Source organism: Zingiber officinale, chromosome 7A (assembly GCF_018446385.1).
Source record: "Zingiber officinale cultivar Zhangliang chromosome 7A, Zo_v1.1, whole genome shotgun sequence".
Taxonomy (NCBI): domain Eukaryota; kingdom Viridiplantae; phylum Streptophyta; class Magnoliopsida; order Zingiberales; family Zingiberaceae; genus Zingiber; species Zingiber officinale.
Genome location: NC_055998.1, coordinates 82091000 through 82103706, shown reverse-complemented (window position 1 = coordinate 82103706; position 12707 = coordinate 82091000). Strand labels below are relative to the sequence as shown.

Here is a 12707-nt window from a genome sequence, read left to right as displayed (position 1 = left end):
TGTAGCTTGAGCCACCATGGCTTCCTTCTTCTTTTTGTAACGCCCACCCTTCTTACCCAAGGGCGGCGCTACGATCTTATACTACTTACGTACATGCTTTAGTTATACTATAACAGCGAAAAATTTTAAATCATTCCTTTTATTTAAATAAGCATGATATCATATATTCTGATTAGTTCGAATGTGCATATATTGATCATATAACTAAAAATATTAATTTGTCCGAATCGTTCTTGCCGAGCCACCACCACACACATCACTATCTGCTCCTCCTGTTGCTCCGTCGTTCCGAATATCCGTCCCCCATATCTGCGGTACAAGGAAAGTAAGCTATGAGCACTCATGGCTCAGTAAGTTCCTTTCCTACTCACTAAAACCGAATTCATATCATTGCATATCAATATCATGCGAGGTATCATAAGCATACGACATACAAGGGTATCATATTCATATTCATATCATAATATCACATGACATTATATCTAATCATCAGATAATTCAAGCACATATGTAGGCAATGCATCATGAATTTGAAAACTTATACTTATAAGTACTTGAAATTAATATCATCATTAGAGGGGATCGCGGTTTGTACCACATACATAATGCGCGCTTCATAGGTAGGTCCAAGGTAGCAAGTCTTGAACCCTACCATGCATACATACTAGGCCCGAGTCTTACTCTATCGACCTAGGGCATTCAGAGGCCCATTACTGACGAGGCACGAGTCTTACTCCATCGACCCCGGGGCGTTTACGGAGCCCACCCTTGGTACAAACCATACAAAAATAACTTATCATGCATAACTATCATATCATGTCCCTAACAATCTTTCATGCATTTCCTTTTTCATTTCTTTTCATTATGTATAGCATTTCCTATGCTATAACATATCATTACGTAACATAATTTCATTTCTTCTCATTATGTATAGCATTTCCTATGCTATAACATATCATGGCATATTACGTAACATAATTTCATTTCTTCTCATTATGTATAGCATTTCCTATGCTATAACATATCATGGCATATTACGTAACATAATTTCATTTCTTCTCATTATGTATAGCATTTCCTATGCTATAACATATCATAGCATATTACATAACATAATTTCATTTCTTCTCATTATGTATAGCATTTCCTATGCTATAACATATCATGGCATATTACATAACATAATTTCATTTCTTCTCATTATGTATAGCATTTCCTAGGTTTTTTTCCCTTTTTCTTTTATTTTCATTCATGGCCGAAACCTACCAGTCCTTAAGCTAGGTTTCTTAAGTGGCCTAAAGCATGGAAAGCCTAAGTAAATATCATGGCAAAAGTTACTAAGAACATCATACACAAAATTGGATCATAAACAAGCTAGGACTCTTGTGATCTTACATGTCTTATATCATGTAACTAATTTTCTACATTCCAATTAAACATGAGAGCATTAATCAACTTTCATATCATAATATCACAGAGGTCTTGAGCATATTAATATTTTTGTTTAGGCTAATCTAAGCTATCCCTTTTATCATGGCCGAAAAACCCTAAAAAGAGTTCATGAGTTTCTAGCAATGTGAACACCCTTTAAGAAACTTTATATCCTATCATAGGAGCATGTTTATTTAAATTTTTGAAGGTCTTTCTAACCCTTAACCTTTCTGGTCCGAAGCATACAAGTGAGTTTTCTTTTGGTTCCAATTAATTTCCAAGCAAGAAAACCATAGAAAGGTCCTTAGCATTTCATAGAAGGAACCTTGCACTAGTTTGGTTAGACAATAATCTTCCTAGCCTCTTTAAAATATTTTTGGTTAAATCCTAGGGTTAGATACTCCTCTGATCATACATCATATCAGTATAAAATCATGGAAAAGAATCCTTCTACATAGCATAGAAAATCTTATCATGAAATGAGGTCTTGTTTAAATCATCCTAGATTTGAAAACCTTTTCTTTAGCCGAATTTTCTTAAATTCTTTCCTAGGTTTTCTAATCCTTATAAATCCGAAAATCACATAAAAGCCTTGTACCACAGGTGAGGGGAAGCTTACCTTCTTTGCTTAAGTTTCCTAGAGTTGAGAACTTGCTTGTGGACCTTTCTTCCTTGCTTGCTTTGCTCGGCACCAATGGAGGAAGAAGTGGCTAGGTCTTTTGGTGGAGAGGAGGAGGAAGAAGAGGAGGCTTCTTCCTCTTGTGTTGCTCGGCAACAAAAAGAAAGAAAGAAAGAGGAGTGTCTCGGCACCTCTAGGAGAAGAGGAGGAGAGTGAGTTGAGGATGAAGCCACCCCTCCATGCCTATTTATACTAAAATGAGGGGAGGAAAACTTGACTTGATTCATCCTCCTTATTTATTTCTCCTCTTTAATGATAAGAATATTCTAGAGAAATGCTTCTTGAGTTCTCTCTTTTCTTTCCTTTAATTTCTCTCTTTTCTTTCCTTTAATTAAAATTCCTATCTCTCCTCTTACAATATCCTCTCCTATCACACTTGGTTAACATATGCATGCATCCACAAGAGAACCAAGGATCAAAACTTGGTTATGTATATTTTTACTTCTTTTTTACTTCCTTTTCCTTTTAAGTAAAAAGAATCCTTTCTTATTCTTAACTACTTAGTCCTTTCTCTCCTTATCAATAAATTCTCCTATCCCCTTTGATATCCTATACATGTTCCTTACAAGAGGTCCAAGGTTTAATCCTATTTCTCTTCTAACATATTATTGATATTCTTTTGTACATAGCAATTCATATATCACCATATTATGCATTATGCATAAATATTTCATACACATATATATTATCTCATATTCCTTCCTTTTGTTTACATTAATTCCATGTATTATAAATATAGATGATTTATATTCTCAACTTTATTTTCTTTCATAAAGTTTTAATCATCTAAATCCTTCCCATCTTAATATTCAACTTAGAATATTTACACCTTCTTTTCACTACCTTCAAACTCTCATTATCCTTACTTTCTTATCTAGACTTTCTAGGGGTGTTACACTTTTTCTCCTTCTTCTTCTTCTCCTTTTCTTCTTTCTTCTTTAGTTCCGGGCAATTTGGCTTGATGTGTCCTTTCTTGTTACATCCATAACAAGTGACATTAGTGTTAAAACTTGAACTTTGAGTACTTTTACCTTTTGAGGGTTGAAACATTTTCTTCACATCCTTTCTTGTGAATTTTCTTGATCTTCCCATCATCTTTTTGACATAGTGAGCCACTTCACTCGCCGACATTTCATCATCACTATCCGATGATTCTTGCTCGGATTCGGATGATGAGGATTATATCTTCTTTTCTTTCTTTTTTTTCTTTTCCTTCTTTTCTACAATAAGAGCCATACCTTTCTCTTTTGAAACCATATTAGCTTGTTCATGAAGTTCAAATTCACAAAATAATTCATCAAGCTTAACTAAGGAAAGATCTCTAGAAACCTTATACGCATCAACCATTGATGTCCATAAGGTAGTTCTAGGAAAGGCTTGTAGAACATACCTTACTAAGTCTCGATTGTCAATTTTCTCACCTATTACATGAAGTCCATTTACTATCTCCTTGAATCTACCATGCATTTGACTCACGGTCTCATTGGACTTCATAGTGAAAGTTTGAAGTTGCCCCAACAAGAGATCTCTCTTGGCTCTCCTTGATTCGCTTGATCCTTCATTTAACTCAATGAGTTTTTCTCAAAGCTCTTTGGCGGAGTTGAATGGTCCTACTTTGCTTAGTTGCTCCTTTGAGAGTCCACATTGTAGGGTTGTTGTAGCCTTTGCATTTGCTTGAGCCTTCTTTGCCATCTCTTTTGTCCAATCCTTGGTTGAAAGAGGAGCTCCCGACCCATCCTTTGGCATCTCGAATCCATCTACAACACTAAACCAATTTTCAATGTCATTCATTAAATAATACTCCATCCTACCTTTCCAATATGCAAAGTCATTCCCATCGAAGAAGGGTGGCCTTGCGGTGCTATATCCCTCTTGAAATGCCATTTTGATGCTTTGGTTGACGGTGAGGTCTTCCGATGCAAACCCGGGCTGTGATACCAATTGATAGGACCTTGAGTATGGCTAAGGGGGGGGGGGGGGTTTAATAGCCTTTCTTCGATTCTTCACCTATAATTTGTTAGCGGAAGCACGAAAAGAAATGAAATTGAAAAACAATAAGCAAACAAGGCTAACTCCTCGATTTACTTGGTCTCCACCTCCTTGAGGTGACTAATCCAAGGCACACACACACCCAATCAAGCTCCACTAAGATCTTCTCCTTTTCAATCCAAGAGTGATGGTGGAGAAACCTTTAAAAGATGATTTCCTCCTTTTACAAGTTTTTGATGAGCTTAGGGAGGAGAATAAGAGTTGTAAGACTTGAAGATCACTTGGAAAACTTAAACAGTAATTTTAATCAGTTGAGTTTTTCTTTCCAACTTTATATACAGTATGCTGGAATTTCCGATATCAGTCGACTGCTAAAATATGCAGTCGACTGGTATAACACAACGGCTACTATTTTATTCAAATCTTCGGAGATCCTATGTGTCATCATCTCAACGGCATTATACCAGTCGACTGCTGAAAAATACATTCGACTGCACCAGTCGACTGCATGTTTCATCAATCGACTGGTGATTGTGGACTGAGCGAACAGAGGCATTCTATTCGCTCCCAGTCGACTGGTGTCCGGAGTTGCTCTTGAAGTCTTCCTCCTCAGCCTTTGTCCCTCAAATGCACTCAAGCCTGCAGTTGTTCTTCGTGCCATCCTTCACATTGCCTTGAGGTTCACTTCCCTTCACTCCGTTTTCTTCTTGTCAATCACTTCCCTTCACTCCGTTTTCTTCTTGTCCGTGGTCCATCGGATGCACCATCCTTCACCAATCTCCAAGAACCTGAGCCATGAAACTTTCCAAACTTGTGCAATCTACCAAGTCCTGCACAACTTAAGTACATATTAGAACGAATGTAAAGTCTAACTTAAACCCTTTGACACACACATCAAAAACAAAGATCACCCTATTTAATCCTAGGTCGATTGTATCAACAATTTATACCCACCACATACCCACTTCTTACCCAACTCAAGGGGGTCGGGCAAGCTAGCTTGGAATCCAAGCTAGGGCCGACCAAGACCCAAGATGGAGTCAAGATTAGTGGCCAGCCCAAGCTTGGAGTCCAAGCTAGGTGTGGCCGTCCACATAGAAAATAAAAAGGATTTTTATTAAAATTATTTCTTATGTGGATATCATGGTTTTAAGAGAAAGTTTAAAATTTAAATCTTTCCTTTTATAGCTTTCTACAAAAGATTAAGAAAAGATTTGAAATCTTTCCTTATTTGTAGATTGAAAGGTGAATTTTAATTTTGAGATAACTTTCCTTTTTTAACCATGGTCATGATTTAAAATAAGGTTTAAAAATTAAATATTATCTTTTATAAGTTTCTACAAAAGATTAAGAAAAGATTTGATATCTTTCCTATTTGTAGATTGAAAGGAGATTTTAATTTTTTAGAGATAATTTTCCTTTTTAAAAATTATCCACATGTTTAAAAGAAAGATTTTAATTTATAAAATTTCCTTTTTATAATCCACCATGAAGGGAAAAATTATTGGAGAAATTTTTTATAAATTTCCGAAAACAAATTAAGAAATTTTTATTCTTGTGAATAAAAAAAATCCTTGATGGAGAATAAAAGTGGTCGGCCATGTTATGTGAGAAAAGGATTTTAATTTTAATTAATTAAATTTTCCCTTTTCGCAAAAGAATTAAGGAAGTTTTTATTTAAATTTCTTTATTTGCCAAGACCAAGGATTATAAAAGAGGGGGTAGAGGTGCCTTCATGGCAACGACTCTATTCTTTTCTTCCTCTCTTTTCCTTCTTGGTGTGGCCGGCCCTAGGGTCTTCTCTTCTTCTTCTCTTCTCTTCCTCCTTTGTGGCCAGCGGCATTAACACAAGAGAAGTCCATGGTGGCTAGTTCTAGCTAGGAGAAGATGGAGAGAAAGAAGGTTTTATTTCTAACATCCCTTGGAGCTTGGTGGTGGTGGTCGGACCTTTACTTCTCTTGGAGAATTGTGGTGGCCGAATCTTGCTTGGAGAAGAAGGTGGCTTAGGTGGATTCTCATCTCGGTAGATCATTACCCACACAACGTCCGGGATAAGAAGAGGAATACGGTAGAAAATCAAGAGGTTATTTGCTTACAAAGAAATGTATAACTAGTAATTATTTTCCGCATCATACTAGTTTTCTTTGTATAGTTATTTTTGGAAATACCAAACACAAGAGACATATGATTCTAGAGTTTTTCGGATTTGTTTTGAATTTGTGTTTCTTTTATTTTATTTTTTGAATGTGTGATTCGATTGTCCTTTTTGGTTAACCTAGAGTTATTTAAGGAAATTAAATATTAGCTTTCCTTAAAAGGCTTTGTCTGGTGGTTGCTCCCATATCCAAGAAGGCCATGTGCCTCGCCATGCAATCCTAGAAGCTAATTTTAAAAATTAATATTTAATGGAATTAATAACATAGGTGGATTTGAATCAATAGTGTTAAGTTCCGTTTGCGATTCAAATCTAAACCATTAAGAACAAATAAGTTAAATTTGGAATCAATGATGTTAAGTTCCGTCTGCGATTCCTAATTTAACTTCTAAAGAACACAATAGGTTATTTAAGGAAAGGTTCGACACTTGTATAAAATTTTTGTACAGTGGAACCGGTACGATTTTCCTAGGACTAACTAACAGAAGGAAGGACACGTGTTCATTCAACCGATAGGAGGATCAATCGATTAAAAGGATCAGTCGACCAAACGGGTTTTTGGTCTACCGAATAAGGTTAAAAGGGGAGCTCGAGGTCTGAGGCAGAAATCAATCGAATTCCAATTCACTCTGTGTTGAAGCTTTCGTTCTTGCTTCTCTGCTACTCATCTTCAAGTAAGCTACTGCTCCAACAAAGTGCCGACAATCTTCATTTCTATTCCTTTCGGTATACTTTCATTTAACTTACTCTATAGTTAATCTCAAATAAGATAGTAGGTTGTTACTATCTTATATTTTTCATTTGTATGAATTGCTTCTTTCCGAAGATTTTGGGAAGAAGAATTATAGTGAATTATCCAACAGTGTGATTAAGAATCGTGAGTCTTAGAGTAGGAGTCAACATAGGTTCTGAACCAAGTAACCACCTGAGTCATCTTTATTCTTTCTGTTTCCACTATTTTACTTTGTTTTGTTTCTTTCGATAAAAGAAAATTTTTTAAACAAGCGATATTCATCCCCCCCCTCCCCCACCTCTATCACTTCATCTCGATTCATCAGAGGTAAGAGACTGAAAGTGGTTGGTACATAGTAAATATGTAGATAAAGTTTATTACTTTTGTTGTAAGTTATTTAAATTTGAAAACAATAGAAGTTCTTTAGCAAATGATGAGTTTAGAGATTGGAAACATATCAGTGAACGGCTTAAAGAATATGAAAATTCTATTGAATATATAACTAATATGAACTCTTGGAAAGAATTAAAAATAAGATTAGATAAAAATGAAAAAATTGTAAAGATCTACAACGAGAAATCTCTAAAGAAAGAGAGCGTTGGAGACAAGTTCTTACAAGAATATTAGCAATTGTAAAATGCTTTTCTAAACATTGTTTGGCTTTTCGAGAATCCACTGAGAAACGATATCAAGAAAGTAATGGAAACATTTTATGGTTGATTGAAATGATTGTTGAATTTGACGTTGTGATGCAAGATCATATTAGACACATTCAAAATCATAAATTCATCATCATTATCTTGGTCATAAAATTCAGAGTGAGTTGATTTCTCTTTTAGCTGATAATGTTAGAAGTACTATCATTAAGAAAATTAAGGAGGTAAAATATATTTTAATAATTTCTGATTGTACTCCAAATATAAGTCATCAAGAATAAATGACTTTCATAGTACAATGTGTTAATATATCATCTAGCAATGTGAAAATGGAAGAATATTTTTTAAAGTTTCTAAAAGTTAATGATACATCTGATTTTGGACTTTTTAATAAATTACAAAATGTGTTAAAATCATCACTTGATCTTAGTATTGAAAATATTAGAGATCAAAGTTACAATAATGGCTCTAATATGAAAGGAAAACACCAAGGAGTTCAAAAGAGATTGATTGAAATAAATCCAAGAGCGTTATACATGTCATGTGCTTGTCATACTCTTCATTTGACTCTTAGTAATATGACACATTCTTGTGTTAAAGTCATTTCTTTTTTTTGAAGTAGTCCAATGCATATATACATTGTTTTCAAGTTCTCATAAAAGATGGAAAATTTTACTTGATAATGTGAAAGGATTAACTATCAAATCTTTTCCAAACATGCGTTGGAAAAGCCGTATTAAAAGTGTTCAAGCTATTAGATTTCAAGCTATTAAAGTGCGATGTGCTGTATTGGAGTTATATAAAATTTATAATGATGCAAAGTCTAAGAGTGAAATTGAAAGTATAGTTAACTCAATTAAAAATTTTAAATTTTTACTTGGTATGATTATTTGGTATGACATTTTATTTCCTATAAATATGATAAGTAAGAAGTTACAATCAAAATCTGTGTGCATTAATTATGCTATGAAACAATTAGATGTTGTAAAATCATATTTTGAAAAATATAGGAACAATGGTTTTGCAATAAGTTTGACTATTGCTAAAAGTCTTGCATTTGATATAAATATAGAGGTAATATTTTCAATGAAACGTCATATTTTTAGAAAAAAATAATTTAATGAGAAAGAAGATGATGAAATTTCACTATCACCTAAAGTATATTTTAGAATTGATTATTTTATGATTATTGTAGACATAATAATTTCTTCAAAGAAAGGTAGATTTGATGAAATGAAAATATTTGAAAATATATTTAGTTTTTTGTTTGATTCAAAACATTAAAATCATTGAATAATGATGAGTTGAGAAAATATTATATTAATTTAACATCCATTTTTACACATGACAATTCATAAAATATTGAATTAGATGATTTATTTACGGAATTGGAAATATTACAAGTGACTTTACCAAATGAGGCAATTGATATTTTTTATTTTGTAAAATAATATATATTGTTATCCAAATATTATAATTACTTATAGAATAGTGTTAACTTTTTACCGATCGGCTAAAAAAGTTTTTCAAAATTTAAATTATTAAAAATATACATAAGATCAATAATGGTATAAGAGAGGAAAAAAAAAGATTTTAAAAAAAATCTTAAAATTAATAATATTATAAATGATTTTATATCTATAAACACCGAAAGAAATCATTATAAATAGTTTTTTGCTTTATTAAAAAATTGAAGACCCCGCATCTCCTAAATGCTAGGATCGGGTTGCACCCAGTATTAAATGTTATTATTATTCACATACTATATTTTGTATGGTACCATAATATTATTCTTTTGATTATTCATTTCTTTTTTGTTTTGCTATTTTAATTAAAGGAAATCTTTATTTTTTTGCCAAAATGATTCTCGGACTGCATCTGGACCTCCTTAAATTTTGGCCAAAATGGAATGCGTTGAGTCGAGCACATCGTTGACGTAATTTTTTTGCCATTAACGTAAGAACTTGCTATTAATGGAAAGATCCGTCCACTTGCTCTCTCTTTATATACTCCCGTCGACCAGTATATTCCCTGCAGCATTCCATAGAGCCGCCATGAAACAGCCGTCGCCTCGTTCCACAGGACTGCTCGTCCTTCTGCTGCTCCTCTGTCTGTTTTTCGCCGACCATGCGGCGGCGGCCACCGGGCCGCTGGGGACGGCGTCGCGGTGGATCGTGGACGACAAGACCGGCGTGCGGGTGAAGCTGGCGTGCGTCAACTGGCCGTCGCACTTGAAGCCGGTGCTGGCGGAGGGCCTGTCGAAGAGCCCGCTGGACAGGATCTCTAAGATGATCCGGAGCATGGGCTTCAACTGCGTCCGCTTGACCTGGCCGTTGTTCCTCGCCACCGACAAATCCGTCTCTAGCCGCACTGTCCGGGAGTCCTTCGACGGCCTCGGTCTCCACGACGCCATCGCCGGAATCCAAGCCAACAACCCAAAACTGCTAGATCTTCCTCTCATCCAAGCATTCGTGGTATGTATAATCAACAAGAGATTATTATACGTATATATGAAATATACTGATTCTCGAGAGAAAATTTGCAGGCGGTGGTGGAAAACTTAGCGGCCAACGATGTGATGGTGATCTTGGACAATCATATCAGCACGCCGGGGTGGTGCTGCCACGGAAACGACGGCAATGGCTTCTTCTGGGACAAGTACTTCCATCCGGATTTGTGGATTCAAGGCCTGACAAACATGGCGGTTCTGTTCAAAGGGCACACGAATGTCGTCGGCATGAGCCTGAGGAACGAGCTTAGAGGAGGCAGAGAGAACGTCGACGACTGGTACAAGTGAGTCTCTCGATCGATGTTGTTATAAAGGAGAAGAACTCCGGCGGGTTCATGGATGTGCCTTTGTTCCTGCAGGTACATGCAATTGGGGGCAGAGGCGGTGCACGCCGCCAACGGCGACGTGCTCGTCATCCTTTCAGGGCTCAAATTCGACAGCGACCTCAGCTTCCTGGTAGACCGGGAGGTCAACATCAGCTTCCCCTTCGCCAACAAGCTCGTCTTCGAGTTTCACTGGTACGGGTTCAACGACGACTCTGAATGGGCCAACGGAAACGCCAACGACGTCTGTGGCCGCATCGTCCGCAGAATCATCATGCAGGCGGGGTTCCTGCTCGAACGGAACTTCCCCTTGATCCTGAGCGAGTTCGGGCTCGACCTTCGCGGCACGAACACGAACGAAAACCGCTACTTCAGCTGCGCTCTGGCGTACGCCGCCGCCAACGACATGGATTGGGCGTTCTGGGCACTGCCGGGGAGCTACTATCTCCGATCAGGTATCGTTGACCACGACGAGATGTACGGCCTGATGTCGTTCGACTGGAGCGGCGTCAAAAGCCAACCTCATCTGACGAGGCTTCAGTCGATTCAGAAGCCTTTCCGAGGCCCCGGCCCGATGCTTCCCGGCCACATCACGATCCTGCACCCCCTGTCTGGTCTCTGCGTCTCGGTCAACGATTCCTCCCAGCTCCTGGTGCTCTCCGACGTCGGCCGGTGCGTGGACCGGTGGACCTACACTCGTAACCAGACACTGTCGCTGAGCAACGACTCGAGCTCCTCCTGCATTGCCGCCGGCGGCGAGGGGAAGGAGGTGCGGCTGGCCGAATGCCAGACGAGGTGGACGCCGCTGTCTGACTCGCAGCTGCACGTGTCGACGAAGATGGAGGACGGGACTTCTCTGTGCCTGGAAGTCGGCGGCGACGGGAGAACGGTGGTGACGAACCCTTGCCGGTGCTTGAGCTCCGACTCGAGCTGCGACCCTCAAGGCCAATGGTTTGTGCTGGTCAACGCCGGTGACTGGGTGTAGACTTTGTCTTTCGATTCTGTTTACCATGAAGTGTCTTACTTTCAATTCATCCATCTCTAGGAATAACACTCTTTCCAGACGGGTCATTATTGCCAACTTCCTGACTAGTTAAATGATAAATCACTAAGAATACGGAGAAGAAACCCAACTAAATATTTTACACTAATTTAAAATTGACCTAAGATTTATTTAATCAACAACTACCAATTGTTGTATGGGGGGCGACCATGGATCATCTCTCGATGCCAAAAGGTCACACATCCTACCATCATTTACAGAGAGGTAAATAATAGATTACTTTGCAATGACCTTTACACGGAGAGGACAAAACCTGACAATATTTCGATGTTAAGAATTGACCTCCGTACCTTTTGACGATAAAGCCCATGCAATAACCATCCATCGTCCCGTTATTATTATAGTAGCTACAAATTTATTGGTTAAAATTATTCAAACTTAATTAAAATATTTATTAAATACTACTAAATAATTATATATATATAAGTGCTTTTTAATAACATTTTTCGATCAAATTAAATTTTAAAAAATATATTAACATGGTGTAACAATTACGATTTAGTTATTTCATAGTATATCAGCTAGTTTATGTCCACTGCAAGAACAGTGAAATAAAGTATTTTCAGTAACTTATAAATAAAAACTCTAATAACCTAAATATGTTTTTTTTATCCTTTAAATTAATTTATTATCTCTATATCTTCTCTATTGATGTATTAAATTTAGTTATAAAGGAATCTCTTAACAATAAATCTCTTAACATATCTAGTTAAAGGAATCTTAATAAAAATAGAAAAGGAACTATTTAATCTATTTATATATCATATTTAGTATTGTTATTCACATACTCTTTTTTATCGTCCCATAAAAAATATCATATACTATTTATAATTTATGCCTTTAATAATTTTAAGACTGATAAATGTATTATATTAAATTGTTTGAAAAATGGTAAACTTCATTCGCTAAAAGCAAATGGAGACACTTTCCTTTTGTTCGAATTAGATATTTTTGACTAGATTTTAGTCAACCTAAGATTAGATAGAATAATATTTTCTTTTAATTTTATAAAATTAAATTCTATGATTCTCATCTTTTTCTAACACACCCTTTATTGGCCGTCTTGTATCAACGAAGAGCTCCTGATTTGTCCTCCCACTGATTTGTTTTTTTAGAGAGTTCATAGCTTTCAATGAGCTATCCTGAGTTTCAAGGATACTCATAGTCGT

The 12707-nt window shown here is 36.5% G+C and overlaps 1 protein-coding gene across 1 annotated transcript; it reads left to right on the top strand.

Annotated features, from left to right (window-relative positions):
* The first annotated feature begins 9778 nt into the window (after positions 1–9778).
* On the top strand, positions 9779–11460 carry LOC121999475 (glycosyl hydrolase 5 family protein-like). The gene is made up of 3 exons (XM_042554155.1): positions 9779–10117; positions 10189–10436; positions 10512–11460. Exons 1-3 carry the CDS (start codon positions 9932–9934, stop codon positions 11458–11460), a joined length of 1383 nt encoding a protein of 460 aa, XP_042410089.1. The 5' UTR covers positions 9779–9931.
* The last annotated feature ends 1247 nt before the right edge of the window (positions 11461–12707 follow it).